This window comes from Tachysurus vachellii, chromosome 6 (genome assembly GCF_030014155.1).
Source record: "Tachysurus vachellii isolate PV-2020 chromosome 6, HZAU_Pvac_v1, whole genome shotgun sequence".
NCBI classification, from domain to species: Eukaryota; Metazoa; Chordata; class Actinopteri; order Siluriformes; family Bagridae; genus Tachysurus; species Tachysurus vachellii.
Window position 1 is genome coordinate 20,304,631 of NC_083465.1, and position 17,269 is coordinate 20,321,899.

Genomic DNA, 17,269 nt, shown 5'->3' on the forward strand with positions numbered 1-17,269 from the left:
CCTGCACCCACATCGGCCCTTTGTGTATAAGATTGGACACCGCTGGCCTACAGGTAAACACCCTTAGGAAAGACCCCTGAACACTACTCCCAATCACAATATCCAACAGCCCTGTGTCATCTTTGGAGTCCTTCAAGTTTCTGGGCACTACCATTTCCCAAGACCTGAAATGGGAGTGCAACATGAATTTATGTTGCACTCCCATTTCAGGTCTTGGGAAATGGTAGTACATCCTCTGCTGGGCCTTTTTGATGATAGAGTTTTATCATCAAAAAGGCCCAGCAGAGGATGTACTTTCTACATCAATTAAGGAAGTATGATATGCCACAGGAGCTGTTGATGCAGTTCTACACTGCAGTCATTGAATCTGTACTGTGCAACTCCATCACCATCTGGTTTGGAGCAGCAAACAGGACAGGAATAGACTGCAACGCTCAGTAAAAACAGCAGAAAAAATAATTGGTGCCCCCTGCCCACTCCCCAGGACTTGTACCATACAAGGACCAGAAAACGGCAGGAAAAATCACCACTGACCCTTCACACTCTGGACACAACCTCTTTCAGCTCCTCCCTTCTGGAAGGCACTATAGAACTTTGTTTCAGGAACAGTTTCTCTCCCCAGGAAATCACCCTGACTCAGAACTCACCATAATTATATTCCCTGCTTCATATCTATAAGTACTGCATTATCAGAACTGTTAGTCATCACATCATCCATATACGTTACACACACTACTGCTGCTGAATATTGTACAAAAAGCATAATATTGCACAGTACAATTATTATTTTCTGTATCCCTATTTAATACCCGTATTGTCTATATTGACTCACATCGTCTGTATTGTCTTGTATAGTCTGTTTTGTCTTGGCTTGTCTTGCCTGTTCTTGTCTTGTATAGTCCAAGCTAAATGTATAGTATAGTGTTAGTTATGTCTGTACTTTTGAGAATCACAAACAGCTGGAAACAAATTCCTTGTGTGTGTGAACACACTTGGCCAATAAACCTGATTCTGATTCTGATTCTGATATATATGTACACACACGCACACACATAGTTTAACGATATTACAAACATTACATTTTTTTGCAAACATTAACTACCTTAACATGAAAGCATATGTATGTTTCACAACAAACTTAATTTCACCTAATATAGTATTGAAACAGCCCTTACAGAGCAACATGATTTAAAAATGTATTAAAAAACATGTGGAACTAACTCTAGAGAAATGTTATGTGCTTGCACCAAACTCTCCCCCAAAAGCTGGAATTAGACTAACATCACCTGCCATGATAACTATAGTAGTGAACCAGTGCTGCTCTATTAATTTATGGAGACCTAAAAAAAAAAATGCAGTAAATGTAAAATAAAATGGCATGGCTTGTTTGACTGACAACCTAACAATACTCATCACTGTATTGTATAGCCAAAACAAACACATGCACAGGTGTGCAAACAGCTGGATAGAAAAAGGACATTGGCTTCATTTATGGATTAAATAACAGGTTCTAGAACAACAGCTTTATGTGTAATATACAACCAAACAAATCCCCATCAAATATTCAGAAATTCTGCTTTAAACAAACATAATAATAGATTAAATATACTGTATATACAGGCATTATATATGTATATAAAATAGTGTGCCTTGTCATCATTTATTCCTTACACATTCTGTCCTCTTTTATAACAGTCAGATTTGACAGAATTTTTTTATATCACTTCTGACATTTGTTGGTTTTATATTAATGTTTATTTTAATGTGTTTACAGTAACAACTTGCATAGAAACCCATACATTAGATACTCCAGATTAACTTATTAAAACATTTATATTCATTAACATGGTAAAGGTTTCTGTGTTTTTTGAAGTTGCATTTGTTTTTGTTTTATTATCTTCACAAGGGCACACTGGTGAGGGAATAACTGTTAACGGTTGATATACCTTATGTGATAAGAGGACAACATTCCAACAACATTAAGCATAATTATCCATAAATGTACATGTTGTTCTAAAAATATTAAAAAAACCTGAATAAATAAAAAACTGTCTGTAAATCGCTGTGGTATAAAACACTTTAGGATATGTTATATTTAATTAATCAAATTCAGGGTCTTCACACTGAGCAACATTACAGTACATCATCCTGTAATTATAAATATTTAAGACAGCACGTTCTGTTTTGTTCCATTCATTAATTACTTAAGGAAATTGGCATTAAGCCCTCAGTACCAGGAAATGTTATCTGATTATTAATTAAGTTGACAGCTCTGCAATATTGCTGATGAAATAATTATCGAATTGTGCTGATTTGAGAAACTAAGCTATATGTTGATTATCAATTACTTGAATAGCTAAATACACATTAAACTGCTTATCATTAGCGGTTATTATCAGACTGCTGATAATATACTCATGCCATATACTTGAACAACATAGTAAGCAATACACCTTTTAATTATTTACTGAATGAATAATCACTCAGCATCACTTTGGAATAGTCTTCCTGATAGTGTTCGGGGCTCAGAAACACGTAAAGAGGAGATGTGAACTCCATGTGGTCTTTGACAACAATCTCCTCATCAATACATCATTTATCAGACTGTATATTTATAATCACACCCTCCGGTGTCACCCACATGAGGATGAGGTTCCCCTCTGAGTCTGGTTTCTCTCAAGGTTTCTTCCTTTACCGTTTAAGGGAGTTTTTCCTCACCACAGTCACCTGAATCACCTCAGACTTGCTCATTAGAGATAAATACAAACACATTTAAATATATCTAATATTAATCTTGAATTTTGTATTCTAATCTTTATATTATTCTTAGTAATAATAACCTTTTGTTCTATGTTTATGTTCTGTAAAGCTGCTTTGAGACAATGTCAATTGTAAAAGGCGCTATACAAATACATTTAAATTGAATTGAATCACATACAGGCTGCTTCACAACTTTCTAGGCTCTTTGAGAAAGCAGCCTTTATAGGCTCTCTTCCCAAGCTCTTATAAAATCATAGTCCAGTCCCCTTACTCAGGGGCCCTGAGGAGCCACCTCCAAAATTTACTTGGTGATACATCAAACCATATAATAAAAGTATATGATTGATTTATATGATCTTGTGATTGTTATTATGGGAACTTATGATTGTGTCATTGTGTCGGGACAAAAACTTGTATGATTAACTGATTAATTACTCAGGGTAAAACATTTCTATAGAAGAGAGATAGGAACTTGATGGGAATAACAGAGACAGAATGGACGCTTATAACACCACCAGCCCACTAGGGGGCAGAATCGTTACAATATGACCGGTTAATATGAAAAAAAAGTGGATGTGTACCAAACACCTATATAAGTGCACCTTCTAGGGTGCGATAGAGCTGATTTTGCACCATATCTAGTGCACTAGGTATTAAATTAGTACGCGTTTGAGCTTTAACATCTGATTTCAATACAAATCGCACAATATCGGTACAGTTAGAGGGTGTTTGTGGTGGAAGACAAACTAAACTAAACATTAGGCTGTGTCTGTAATAAGGCTGTGGATAATACACGTATTAATGTATGAGTTTGTTGTTGATTAACTTCACTTGACTGAGTTTTTCCCTGCTTGAGACACGGATATGATGGCAGTGTCTGATACTCAGCTGATGTTGAGCATCGGATTGATCGGTAAGAGCCGACTCTCAAATACCGGCTCTCTGACAGTATTGTTTTTAGACTTTTTCCCCAGTTGCATCTGATGATCTGCTCTGTTCTTCTCAGAGAAGGACGTGAACGCAGACACACTGTGGGTCTGGTGCTTCCCTGCAGTCAGCACCGATCTGCGTGAGGTCTTAATGCGGAAGAGTTGTTTGTGCCGCGACTCTCCGGAGCTTCACGCCTTCGTGTTCGGTCAGTACCACAGGAACTGGTACTACCTCACCACCACTGAGGTCCAGGAGCCCACCGCCCTCAGCAAGGTGCACAGCTCACTTTACGGTATTGTTGTAGGAAAAGTAGGAAAATATCGCGCATAATAAGATGGTACATCCGCCGCAACTAATCGGTTCTTTGCTTGTGATTCTTCGGTTGAATCGATTCGAAGGAGTCGAATGTATTGGCAAAGTTTTGTCTCTTGTTTTTTTGTTTTGTTTTTAAATACAGTGTGCTTATGTTATTATTATTATTATTATTATTAGTAGTAGTAGTAGTAGTAGTAGTAGTAGTGTTGTTATTATTATTCTTATTGTTATTGTTATCATTATTATTATTTTCCTAGGTTACACATTTCTCTATAGTTATTACAGCAAAGGATTTCAACCCTGAAAAGTATGCTGCATTCAGCCGAGTTCTGTGTAGGTAAGGTGTATAGTTTGAACATTTATCTCGCTTACAATGTTTTCTATACGTCTGTAACACGTTTGTCTATACGTTCATCAGGATGTACATGAAACACGGCAGTCCAGTGAAGATGATGGAAGGTTACATTGCTGTCCTAACAAAGGGCATCTGTCAAAGTGATGAGAACGGCTCCTTCCTCATCAAAGACTATGATGTCAGAAAAGCTTATTTGGCTGGATCCGTTAAAGGTAAGATATGAGGTTTTCAGTTAGGAAATCCAGTATTTCTTAAGTATACTGCATATAATAAATATTGTTGTTGTTTCTCTCATTATTTGTGAGGCCCTTAATACAGAACATTTATAAGTCGCACATCTGAATATAAGTTTGTGACTTAATGATTTGTTTGGAAAATGTCAGATAGGGTTGAATTCATGGTTTAGGTCAAAGTGACTGTTTTTTTTTGTGACTAATCCAGATGTGGTGTCTCAGTTTGGAATGGAGACCATCATCCTGTACACTGCACTGATGCTGAAGAGAAGGATTGTTATCTACCATCCTCGTGTTGAGGCTCTGCTAGAGTTCACAAGGTGCTCGTTATGATGATAGTGCTACAGTACTTTTAAGATTCCCAGTTTATATTATTTTACATATGTATTGAAATTGCATCATATTTTACAAGCACTATTGATTACTTTGATTTAACAAGCAGTGGATCGAACTCATTCCAATTATCACGTTTGTAGATATTGGTTCTATAGGATTTATTCAACCATGCATAAGACAGCAAAGCCATCTTACTATCCCTCAGTGACGTGCAGACTAAATGGGTGTGAATTTGATCATAGGCATGAAATTTGGGTTCTTTGCATGGGTTTGTTAAAATTGACACCTTATGAATATCAAGCGTTTGTAATGCAATATGTGGAAAATACAAAATCAAATACAATTACAATTCGAAAAAGTGAAAAACAGACAAATCGTTGAAATTTAGTCCTTCCTGTCCAAAAGATTACTTTTTTTTTTTACTTTAAGTTTTTACTTTTAACACCAGAGCACTTCCAGCCCTGACATGGCATAGGAAAGACTGGTCTATTCTCCACCCTTATGTCCATCTGGAGGACAGAGAGTTGGACAACCTCCAATTATGCACAGGTAAAGACAAGGCAAAGCTGAACAACAGGAAAATGTTTGCCCCATCTTAAGGAGATTGCAAGTTCAAATGCCAAAGTTGCCACAGCCTCAGGTAGCTGTCATATGATCGGGGCTACATGAATGAGCATTGTAAGAATATGACATGTCCATGGTAGAACAGGTGATGCTATTTTTCTTTAAATTGTACTTGTATTGGTTTCTATATTCTCAGCTGTTGAATATTGTTTGTATAGTTTGAGCCATTGTGGTTATTTACACCCCTGATGGTCTCTCCATTATCAAATAAATCCAATTAATAAGCTTATTTTACAGAAACCTCTGCCTCCAATTAAATTACCCACAAAAGTCTAATAAATCCTTTCCTTTCCTTCCCCTTGCTTTGTGTGCACTCAGGGTATGTTGCAGGCTTTGTGAATCCTGAGGTTATCAACAGATCAGATCTTTTTGACGTTTTTGTGAATCTTCCAGACAGCGAGATCACCATAGCTCAACATGCAAAAGGCAGGACTGTCAAAACTGAAACTGTTATTCATGACAAATACACTATTCTGTTCATTCTGATTTGGAATAATGGGTGTGATTTTGAATATAATGCAGTATACATACATCAGCTCCATTAAGAAATGCTGTTCTTTTTGCAGAGGCCATGGCGATGGGAAAACTACATAAGGAGATCGGTCACTTGATTGTTCAGTCGGCGGAGGACACTGATCACACTGATGCTCAAGTAATCAAGGTAAGGTACTAATATGGGGAGGACAGCAAGAAAAAACTGTAGTTAATATTAAGAGTCTTTAATCTTTTGTCTTTAATTAGGATATCTCTGTAAAGACTAAGGAAATCCTTAGTAACTTGGTGTCCCTTGCTGAGGAAGGGGACAACGCAAAGTTGACGCTGGACACACTGAAGCGGCGGCAGTTTCCTCCGGCAACCGAGAACTTCCTCTTCCACCTAGCTGCAGCTGAGCAGCTTCTGAAAATCTAAATAATCTAAGTCTCCTATGAACCAACAAGACCTAGAAGAGCCTAACGAAAGAAATCACTGTGTGATCAAATGATATATTAACGCGTGTAAATGAGTAAAACAGAAAGATTTTGATAGAGATTTTATGACGTTCTAGACATGTTCATTGACAAGACTATTATTATGTATACTACTGTTTAGCCACTCTTTTATTTCCAGGAATTTTCTTCTTAGGAAGCACTTAAAATTTACTTTATAAATATACAGGTATGGATGAATACTTTTACATTTGTACACATTTTTACGCTTTAAACTTTAACACAGTCAAAATGGAGCGTATTTTGTTGTAGTACTTAGTTTTGAAAATTTAGATTTCAATATTTTTATGCCAAAATAAATAGAATAATGTTTAATGTGTATAAGTACAAAACACAATTTTGCTGCCACTGAAAATTATTTGGTTGTAATTCAGTTGCAAACAAGTGTTAAAATGTATGTCTGTGTGTTTTAAAAGAAATGTTACCAGAAATCTGTTAGCACTAGTTGAAGATCACATAGGAAAAACACACGAGTTTCTAAAGCAGGGTTCATTTGTTTTTTTTCTTGCCCTACATCAGTTCCATGGTCATTAGTCATAAGTGTTTTTGTGCCAAAATATTATATGCACTTTTCATACATGTTCACATGCAATGTTTTCTCAAACGGTGCTGTCTGTTGATTATATATGCCTGATTTCTAATGCCATAAAAGGCCCAGTGTAAAGTGAAATAATTCAATGATAACACTTTGTAATAGAAACCCATTAAAGCATTAAATGATATTAAATCAAAACATGCGTCTCTTCTAATTGTCAAATGTTATGGTTTTATTAACTACAACTTGTATGGTGTTATTGTGGTTGGCGGTGCTGAGATTCAGTGTCACAGCAGATAAAACTAATGTTTTTTCTTTCCCTCTTTATGGCATTAATCCTCATCTGCTCAGCATTACACGTGCATTGTATCCTGTCAAGATAAATGTAACTGTGGTGTTTTATGCTTTAAATTGAGCAGCAGGAATAAAGGCATCAGGATACGACCACACTGCTTTCTTTTGTTGTGTTGGGTAGTGAATAGGTAGTGATGCTAATGCATCAGGTGACATTTAGAGTCCTCTGTGGTAATACAGCTCCACATCACCTGTTAAAATTTGCAGCTCCTTTTCTACGTTCTCCTTTTTAATCTAAAATAAGAACCAAAATAAAAAGTGACATTTAGTATATTGAAAAAACAAAACCAGTGATCAATATTGGAATTGTACTTGTAAAGTATTGAATAGATGTTTGTACCGGCACTGTGATCCCATGGGAAAAGTAGATGGATTTGAGATAAGAAGCTCAGCAGACAAATAATATCCATGCTCATTAACATGGGAGCAGACTGGATGTTTGGGCATGGGTCATATGTTCATTCTTTCATCTTCAGTAAATATTTTATTTCAATTACGTATAGCGATTAAATACCAGATTTTGGGAAATAGCTTAAAATAACTTCTAGATTTGATCAAACTTTCTGCAGGAGATTATAAATTAAACTCTGAACACCTATAGTATAATCCAGCCTTTAGTATAATTTGTCTGTACACAGAAGGTGTATAGAAGCCCATAAGCTGGTAACACCATCAGATGCCATTATTGAGAGTGACTCACAATCTCATTTTATACAACTGATCGATTGAGGGTTAGGAGCCTGGCTCAGGGGCCCAACAGCAGCAGCGGCTTGGTGGACATGGGACTCAAACTCACAACCTTCCAATCAAGGGTCAAACACCATAACCACTAAGCTACCACATCCCCCTATTTACCTGTGCAACATATCAGTGTAGAATGGTGTACCAACTATCCTGACAGTTTTGTATAATTACCTTGCCAAGTTGTGGAAACAGACTGAAGGACACAGGGATCATCAAACCAAGGACAATGGCAGTGCTCATGTGTCTAACAGGAGCAAACATCACTGGGTTCATTTTGGCTAACTTTCCCCTGAGAACAAAAAAAGACATACATTTAAGCAGATTCATCCAAGACATAGAGTGAATGGGCTCTGATTAAAATACACTATATATGGCCAAAGGTTGTGGATAATTGACCATCGCACATGTATGCGATTAGAACTGCTGCTACAAAATGGGAAGCACACAACTGTTTTTGTATGTTGTAGCGGATTAATTTCACTGGAACAAATAATCCCAAACATGTTCCAGAATGTCAGTGCCCCTGTGTACAAGACAAGCTCTATGAAGACAACGTTTACTGGTATGCTGTTAAGAACCTGAGTGACCTTTCCAATGCTCTGACCTAAACCCTGCCGAACACTTTGGGATAAACTGGTACAACAACTACATACCAGGCATCAGTACCTGATTTCACAGTTTTTGTACCTGAATTAGCACAAACCTCCACATCCATGCTCCAAAATGTAGTGGAAAGCCTTCCCAAAAGAGTGGAGGATATTATAACAATAAAGGGGACAAAATCTGGAATGGGATGTTCAAAAAGTGTATGTGTGATGGTAAGGTGACCACATACACAGTAGATTTTGGCGTATCTACTGAAGTAAGAGTAATGAGTTAGTTGTTACCTCTTGAGAAGGAGCACCATTAGATTAGGAACAAGTGCAGTGGTACCAAAAAGTGTTGCTCGAGATATGGCGGTCTCCTTTACAGCCTGAAACAGAGGAAATGGTTAAAGAACTGTAGTGTAGAATGTCTAAAGTATTTCTGGCATTTTGTGTGCATGTCAAATACATCAGACCTCCAGACCACCATAAAAAAATCGACATTGAATCGAACTAAAAACTTGTCACTCCTGAAATATCCCACCTTGTATCCAGCTTCCCTTGACACACCAACTGGATTCCCACTGGAGTCAAAGACTTTTATTCCATTCTCTGATTCTTCACTTCTCACCACAAAGACACTGAAGGCAGCCAAACATGCTAGAGTATATATCAGTTTACTATAATTATTATGTACACGTTTAAATTGAATGTCACTACATATTAAACCCGATATTGTGTTTATATGTAAACATTTTATAAATTTATACCTGATTTTTTTTGTCATAAATTAAACAAATTATGTAAATGTAAAATATACATAAAAATGTAAAAAATAATTTACACAGCAGAAGAAAAATTTATTTGAAAAAAATGCATACAACGGATAGGATAATGGCGTAGAACTGAAACTGTTTTATAATATAAATTTGATCAGACCTTTGACCATACGCACTATGCTGTGCTGTTTACATGACTGATTAAATAATCTGAACTGCTGAAATACAATAATGGTTACATTATGGGTTTGGATGTAAATACTAGTCAGGAACATCTGCTTATTTATAAAATTATCCAATCAGCCGATCCTGTTGTAGCACCTCAGTGCATTAACTCATATAAATAGTCAGTAAAAGTCAAAGCTTTTACTGATGGTCACATCAAACTTCAGAATTGGGGGGAAAATAATCTCAGTGACTTTGACCAGGGTCATTCTTCGATGAGTTGAAGAAGTGAAACAGGAGCAGAAAACCACTGTGAATAAGTGCTAGTATAACAGAAAAAAGGAGAGGATGCAGTAAACTGCTTTACTGACCTGACAGAGGAACAGGCAGCACTGACCTACAGAAGGCCTGAGCTGAGCTACTGCTGACTGCCAGACGCTTGATTATAATTTGAGGAAGGGCCTAAAAAGGTAGGCATCAAAGAGATGGAGTTTCTGTGACTTTTAAACAGATTGGCTGTAAAAGGTCTAGGATTAATAACTAAAGAAAGTTTCACCCCTGCAAATGTTGAATATGCCACTGTTCCAGTGATAAGAAGAGACTGTTTCGTTGAGAGCTTGTTCTCCTTAACACAGTAAAAAAAAAAAACATTAGGTTCTGTTCCATAAGAACCGTGTCCAAATAAGTCATTCTAATTCATTATAGGAAACCTGACAAAATTCCATTAGGATATATGAGGGATACATTATTATGGATTATTGGGATGAGGAGGTGCAGGTGTATGAAGGGGAAAACAAATAGTCTTAATTACCGGTGTGGCTGTTGCATTTCTGTTGGCGTAGTTGAAACCTGCACAGTAGCCGTGCAACAGTAACTGCAGACGGGGGTTAAAAGATACCTTCAGTCATAAAAAGAGCATGAAGGATTCAAATAACTATAGAGAGTCAATAGTTAAACAGCATTACCTGCCAAAATAAGGCAGGAGTCACTCCTTTATGTGGCATTAAACTTGCAATAACCTATAGGACAGAAAAAAAATAATGAATTAGACCTTTAATAATATATTTTTAAAAAAGTGATATTAATGTAAAATTTATGTCCAATTATGTAAATGATGTAAATGTAATTAGTTTTAAACAAACACTGAAACCAGTGTCACATGTAACCAGTTTAGTAGCCTTTTTTTTTTTAATACTCACAAAAGGAGCTGATACAGGCAGAAAAGCTGAAAATCAAGATTACAGAAACTGTTATAAGATCATGACAGGGATTCAGTAAATATAGAACCTCTAAAGAATAAAAATACATACAAATTTTTCCATTTTGGACATTCACATTGCCTAGTATTAATAACAACTGTGAGTGATTGTTACCTTGCGGACGTAAAACAGTGGAAATTGGCTCTCCGGTATCGGCGTGCACCGAGCACTAGGAGGGACAACATATGGGTCATAGTGAATATGGAATGCCTGTTTTTTATTTCTTAATCTACTTAATTTCTGTGAGGGATTACTCTGACAAATAAAAATGACTCAAACATAGAACATGATCATAGTACAGGAAGCAATAGCAGCTTACAAGAGAAAGCTTCCAGGCATTGATGACCTAAGGGGAAAAAAACAGAGATAAATGTAGAGAAAAGGCAAGAATAAAAATCAATAAAAATAAATAAATAAATATATAAATTAATGAATAAAAAGCCCTAATTCTCATAGTAAAGAGCCTATAGCTACCTTTTCATCTTTTAGCTGATTTCCATCCCTTCTGATCAGAGAACGAGCATTATTAATTTCAACCTAAAATCAAGAACACTTGTGAACACAAGGAGTTAAATAAGTTCATAATTCATCACTTTATAATTTTGTGTACTATATAATACAGTGAAGTAAATTCATTTGTTATTCTTTCTTGCTTGATCAGCCATTTTACCTTTGAGGTTTATTATTCTTGTTTGGAATTTAGAACTTAAACTCACAACCTTCAGAGCAGTAGCTCTATATGCTATTATACAGAAAAAGGGTGCTAATGCATTACATATACAGAAGAATGTACATTTTCTATGTTTAGAAGCTGCACCTTCAGAACAACTTAGGTGAAAGCACCAGTTCTGAATATCAGGCCATTTAATGACATAAGCAACCGCAAATAAATGTCCTTTTGAACAATGGAACTATAGTCGTAGATTAAAGCCATGCATGAATGGTGGACATTTATAAAGGCAATAAATGGTGTGCTAGTTTTTTTTCCACTTATCTGATGTTATGTAAAGACCTCTAAATACATTTCACTGTTAGACCTTGTCGAAATATGGCACACATAGTGTCTGATGGAACACACAGTGTCTGATGGAACACACAGTGTCTGATGGAACACACAGTGTCTGATGGAACACACAGTGTCTGATGGAACACACAGTGTCTGATGGAACACACAGTGTCTGATGGAACACACAGTGTCTGATGGAACACACAGTGTCTGATGGAACACACAGTGTCTGATGGAACACACAGTGTCTGATGGAACACACAGTGTCTGATGGAACACACAGTGTCTGATGGAACACACAGTGTCTGATGGAACACACAGTGTCTGATGGAACACACAGTGTCTGATGGAACACACAGTGTCTGATGGAACACACAGTGTCTGATGGAACACACAGTGTCTGATGGCACACACAGTGTCTGATGGAACACACAGTGTCTGATGGAACACACAGTGTCTGATGGAACACACAGTGTCTGATGGCACACACAGTGTCTGATGGCACACACAGTGTCTGATGGAACACACAGTGTCTGATGGAACACACAGTGTCTGATGGAACACACAGTGTCTGATGGAACACACAGTGTCTGATGGAACACACAGTGTCTGATGGAACACACAGTGTCTGATGGAACACACACTGTCTGATGGAACACACACTGTCTGATGGAACACACACTGTCTGATGGAACACACACTGTCTGATGGAACACACACTGTCTGATGGAACACACACTGTCTGATGGAACACACAGTGTCTGATGGAACACACAGTTTCTGATTGGATCCTATACTCACATCAGAGGACAGGATAGAGCTGGGATCAAGAATATTCAACCAGATGCGAAGTCTGCTCAGGAAAGTCTGTATAATATTGCATGAAATAGATCGTCATAGATGTTAGAAAATAATCTAAGTTAAGTTATAATCAATGCATATTATTACTGCAGTGCACATGTAAATCACCTTCCCGTTGTTTTGCCAGTATTCCAAATTGGGGTCCATTTAAATGATTACAACGTGTTTGTTTAATTTAAGTTAAAATATTTGCCGTAGTAGAAAAACGTAAATGATTTGAACCATATAGCGATGGAGGTCATTTATACAACACATGTCTACATGCAGCATGAGAGCGCTCGAGACTTCCGTATGAGGCACGTGACGTTACGTAAACGCAGGACGAACTGCGCAGTCACTGCGCGCTTTTGACGTTCAAACTGCAGCACCTTTGCACACTTTCAAGATGGCGGCCACCGTTGGAAGACTTCTTCGTACATCTGTGAGTTTTGAGTTTGGCGAAGACCAGCGTGTTCAGACGGCTTACAAGATTTACACTCGGATAATTTGCGGTTTTTACTGTAACTCAGTATAACCTTAACGTTACTGCAGCTGTATATTACATCGTTACCCGCTTTCTGACCTTCTCTTCACTTTGCACCCGCTTTCTGACCTTCTCTTCACTCTGCACCCACTTTCTGACCTTCTCTTCACTCTGCACCCGCTTTCTGACCTTCTCATCACTCTGCACCCGCTTTCTGACCTTCTCATCACTCTGCACCCGCTTTCTTACCTTCTCTTCACTCTGCACCCGCTTTCTGACAGCGTCACACACAATAATTATAGCTGCACAAACTGTCTTCTGTAGTCATTAAAACGCTAAGGTTTCATGTTCGTTATGGGTTTTTTAATTTATTATGTATAATCTACACATCAAGTTTGTTATATTAAATACACAACGTTTATATTTTGCACGATTTACCAAAACCTCCCATATATCACAATCAGTTTTAAAGGATATTTCCAAAAAAAATCTGTTTATATTATAATTTTAGTAAATATTTGATTCGTTTTAAATAAAACACATTTTTAGGTAAATTTCGGGGTGCCCAAAAATCTCTATAAATGGGGAATATATATATATCTCAAACTATTATATATATATATATATATATATATATATATATATATATATATATATATAAATCCAATCAGTAAAAAAATCCAATCCAAAACCTTATTTACAAAACATTGTTTACATGTTTTTTTTTTAAAAACACATGCAATATTAACTCTTTATGCATTTGTATGCCTTTTTATTTGCACTTTGAGTGCATTTCATTAAATTATCTTTGTCCTGTTATATTCATTTTTTAAATGAAGATATTTAATATAATATAAACTAAAATTTGGAAGACGTAGTGCTGTAAAGTCTTAATTTCCTCTGTGTATGGAGACTTTTGGCAAGCCCTGTATATATAAATGCATTCAGTTCTTTCTCTGTGTAGCTTCTGATTAATGTAATTAATCAGATATAATATTAACAGAATTTAAAACAATGGTACCGTGACTCCCATAGCACTGTTAAGCTGCTATTTATATGTAATATGTTCATGAATATCTCATTTTATTATTATTATTTCTTTTTTTCATATTTGCATGACAGGATATGGAAACTATCTCGCTGATGTTAAACTTGAACACTTTGCAAGTGTTCTGACCCCCACCCACTTTCCAAAACCGAAGTAACGCCCTTGAATGCAAACACAGATAAAGTTATGGTGTTGAGAGTTCTGGTTAACATGTCCAGGTTAAGAATTACATCAAACCTTAATCACCAGTCCCTGAATACCTTTTTCCTCATTATGTGGTGTATAGACATGAACTAAATTCAAGAATAGTTGGAAAAAAAAGTTCAGCTCGTGATTGTTTTTGTGCTGTTTCTTTTCCTCTTCGAACTCTTCAGTGAACTTTGCAACTTATTTGTTTGCACAATATTGGAGCTGAACTTGTTTTTTACAATGTACAGTATGCACACTGGTCGGCACCTTGTGTTCTTCGGTCTTAGTGTTTTGTTTTGTCTGTCTGCACTGTCTTTTGTCTTCCACTGTTTACGCACTTTGCACTTGTGTCTAGGACAACTTACTTTCAGTCCTTAGCTGAGTGTTGTTCTATGTAGCTCTGTCTTGTTTTATGTAGCACCATGGTCCTGGAGGATCGTTGTCAGCGATTTATGGTTGAAACGACAATAAAGGCTAATTGATTTGACTTGATATCTACCTACAGGCAAGCAAAGTAGCATTGAGTGCACTGAGGAGTGGATCTTCAGTAACCGCAGCTCCGTCTGGGATCAGAGCTGCTGCACAGAGAGCCTGCTTCTCTACCAGTAAAAAAAAACATGTTTTTTACCATGTAAAAAAATATTTAGCACACAATTTAGATGAACTAAAAATAAAATACGATAATAACATTAGCTACTTTATGTACTCCAAACTCCAGGTACTGCTAAATGGGCTGCAGCAGTTACCCAGCATGCTCCGCACTTCAAGGGCACAGCTGTCCACAACGGAGAATTCAAAGAGATCAGCCTTGATACCTACAAGGGCAAATACCTGGTTCTGTTTTTCTACCCCCTCGATTTGTAAGTGTCTTGGTGAAATGGTGTGTTATTTACAGGTTTATGAATCACTGTATTGTATTTGCACTGCCTTTGTCAGTGTGTGTTGTGAATGGACTGGTAAAACCGTAATAACAGATGTAAGATTTAAGTTGTTTCACTCAGACGTCGTATTGTAATCCTTATTTATTCAGTAATGATCAACCATGGGGTGCTGGTTCCACTATTTTATTTGTTTATAATTGTGTTAATTGGTACAGAATGTTCATGGGACAGGTTACATATATTCTAACCACTATGAACAAGTTTCCTCACCAGTCATACATCTTTTTATTTTGTTGTTAATTTTGTTAGTTATCGACTGATCACTGATGGACACTTGAGTGCCAAACTGTTTGTGGGTTTGCAGTAGATAAAAAATACTTATGGTTTGTATACTGTACCATCTCTAATGTTTCTTTGAGCTGTCCATGTGGTTTCATCCTCCACAGCAGCAAGTAACAAAAACCAGAAGCAGGGAGTCAGGGACCAGCTAGAAGCAGCGAATCGGGATGAAATAATACACACATGACTTAATGCTCTTGTTGTTCTTTTTTGCAGTACATTTGTCTGCCCTACAGAAATCATCGCATTCAGTGATAAGGCTAACGAATTCCATGATATCAACTGTGAGGTGGTGGGTGTGTCTGTGGACTCTCACTTTACACACTTGGCTTGGACCAACACTCCTCGAAAGGTAGAAACATTCAGCCACTGTGACACTAATCAGAGTATCAGAATAATGCACTTTTCATTAGAGAACACTGTGTCCAAGTGAGCTACAGGAGAAAGCTAACTGAACAAAGGGATGATCCCTGGTTGAACTTTGGCCTCTTTCTTGTTTGCCTATAGAGTGGAGGATTGGGAAAAATCCATATCCCCTTGCTGGCTGATCTCAACAAACAGGTCTCCAGAGACTACGGAGTCCTCCTGGAGGGTGCAGGAATCGCACTGAGGTATTTTAATTATACTTGTTAAATAAATTGTATTGAACTACTAATTGTATGATTTTGATACTTCCAGTGTATATGGCCACAAATGTACACACACATTGTGTCTGTTGACCACTTAGAAATATGACCAAATTTAAGATGCTTTCCAGTAAATGAATCTATCCCTATCTAGAGGGCTGTTTATCATCGATCCCAACGGCATTGTCAAACACATGAGCATCAATGACCTTCCAGTAGGCCGCTCTGTTGAGGAGACCCTGCGCCTCGTTAGGGCTTTCCAGTTTGTGGAGAGTCATGGAGAGGTTTGCCCGGCCAGCTGGACCCCAAAATCACCCACAGTAAGCATTTGACAAAGATTTGAAATCTCTACAAAAACTGTTTTATGCATAAATTTTTATATACGGTTTCTTTGCATTCCAGATAAAGCCGACTCCAGATGGGTCCAAGGAATACTTTGAAAAAGTCAACTGAATGGAACTCTAGTCAAAGTTAGAGCGTACAAAAATAACGCACTTCATATTTGTGAAAATCAGTTCAGTGATCTGTATAAAACGTGAGCCCATTTGTTAGTGTTGTTGCTATGCATACAAATAAAATAAAATAAAAATTGTTATTGCTGTGTCACTGCAGTTTTTCAAAAAGCTGACATTACTTATTTTATTACAATTTCTGGTCAGGAGACATTAAATCAGACCCTATAGGCAAGGTGACATTTTCGTAGTCTTGAACTGTCGAGTTTAGGTGAGCAGCAGCTTTACCTTCTAGTCATTTTCATTTGACCTTTGTCAATACTGCATTTCCACCCGTGGAACATTTGTGTACAAGATGAGGCACGGTTTCTGAAATTCTTAAACCAGCTCATTTGCCACCAGTCACTGCACTGCTGCCTCATAATTGCATGAAGGTGAACAGGTG

The 17,269-nt window shown here is 37.1% G+C and overlaps 3 protein-coding genes across 3 annotated transcripts; 2 read left to right on the forward strand and 1 right to left on the reverse strand.

The window, feature by feature from the left end:
- Positions 1-3,426: 3,426 nt before the first annotated feature.
- dennd10 (DENN domain containing 10) lies at positions 3,427-7,272 on the forward strand. The gene is made up of 9 exons (XM_060872788.1): positions 3,427-3,673; positions 3,767-3,963; positions 4,263-4,342; positions 4,424-4,572; positions 4,802-4,913; positions 5,378-5,478; positions 5,872-5,979; positions 6,120-6,214; positions 6,295-7,272. Exons 1-9 carry the CDS (start codon positions 3,625-3,627, stop codon positions 6,460-6,462), a joined length of 1,059 nt encoding a protein of 352 aa, XP_060728771.1. The 5' UTR covers positions 3,427-3,624; the 3' UTR covers positions 6,463-7,272.
- A 10-nt stretch (positions 7,273-7,282) lies between these two features.
- Positions 7,283-13,128, reverse strand: sfxn4 (sideroflexin 4). The gene is made up of 14 exons (XM_060872789.1): positions 12,935-13,128; positions 12,767-12,832; positions 11,434-11,496; positions 11,279-11,305; positions 11,074-11,128; positions 10,900-10,925; positions 10,666-10,719; positions 10,512-10,574; positions 10,257-10,325; positions 10,072-10,162; positions 9,301-9,416; positions 9,060-9,145; positions 8,344-8,461; positions 7,283-7,662 (listed from the first exon to the last, which is right to left on the reverse strand). Exons 1-14 carry the CDS (start codon positions 12,971-12,973, stop codon positions 7,585-7,587), a joined length of 951 nt encoding a protein of 316 aa, XP_060728772.1. The 5' UTR covers positions 12,974-13,128; the 3' UTR covers positions 7,283-7,584.
- A 2-nt stretch (positions 13,129-13,130) lies between these two features.
- prdx3 (peroxiredoxin 3) lies at positions 13,131-16,967 on the forward strand. The gene is made up of 7 exons (XM_060872790.1): positions 13,131-13,247; positions 15,032-15,131; positions 15,245-15,386; positions 15,963-16,098; positions 16,254-16,357; positions 16,527-16,692; positions 16,775-16,967. Exons 1-7 carry the CDS (start codon positions 13,212-13,214, stop codon positions 16,823-16,825), a joined length of 735 nt encoding a protein of 244 aa, XP_060728773.1. The 5' UTR covers positions 13,131-13,211; the 3' UTR covers positions 16,826-16,967.
- The last annotated feature ends 302 nt before the right edge of the window (positions 16,968-17,269 follow it).

What these genes read in the sequence shown, in the direction of transcription:
- dennd10 (XM_060872788.1), top strand. Translation starts at nt 3,625, where the DNA reads ATGATGGCAGTGTCTGATACTCAGCTGATGTTGAGCATCGGATTGATC. An exon ending in GCTCTGCTAGAGTTCACAAG is followed by an intron (nt 4,914 to 5,377) that starts GTGCTCGTTATG and finishes TTTTAACACCAG; the next exon opens with AGCACTTCCAGCCCTGACAT. An exon ending in CATAGCTCAACATGCAAAAG is followed by an intron (nt 5,980 to 6,119) that starts GCAGGACTGTCA and finishes TTCTTTTTGCAG; the next exon opens with AGGCCATGGCGATGGGAAAA.
- sfxn4 (XM_060872789.1), bottom strand. Translation starts at nt 12,973, where the DNA reads ATGGACCCCAATTTGGAATACTGGCAAAACAACGGGAAG. An exon ending in TGCCTGTATCAGCTCCTTTT is followed by an intron (nt 10,720 to 10,899) that starts GTGAGTATTAAA and finishes TCTGTCCTATAG; the next exon opens with GTTATTGCAAGTTTAATGCC. An exon ending in CAAGGGAAGCTGGATACAAG is followed by an intron (nt 9,146 to 9,300) that starts GTGGGATATTTC and finishes CCTCTGTTTCAG; the next exon opens with GCTGTAAAGGAGACCGCCAT.
- prdx3 (XM_060872790.1), top strand. Translation starts at nt 13,212, where the DNA reads ATGGCGGCCACCGTTGGAAGACTTCTTCGTACATCT. An exon ending in GAAGACTTCTTCGTACATCT is followed by an intron (nt 13,248 to 15,031) that starts GTGAGTTTTGAG and finishes ATCTACCTACAG; the next exon opens with GCAAGCAAAGTAGCATTGAG. An exon ending in GGACCCCAAAATCACCCACA is followed by an intron (nt 16,693 to 16,774) that starts GTAAGCATTTGA and finishes TTTGCATTCCAG; the next exon opens with ATAAAGCCGACTCCAGATGG.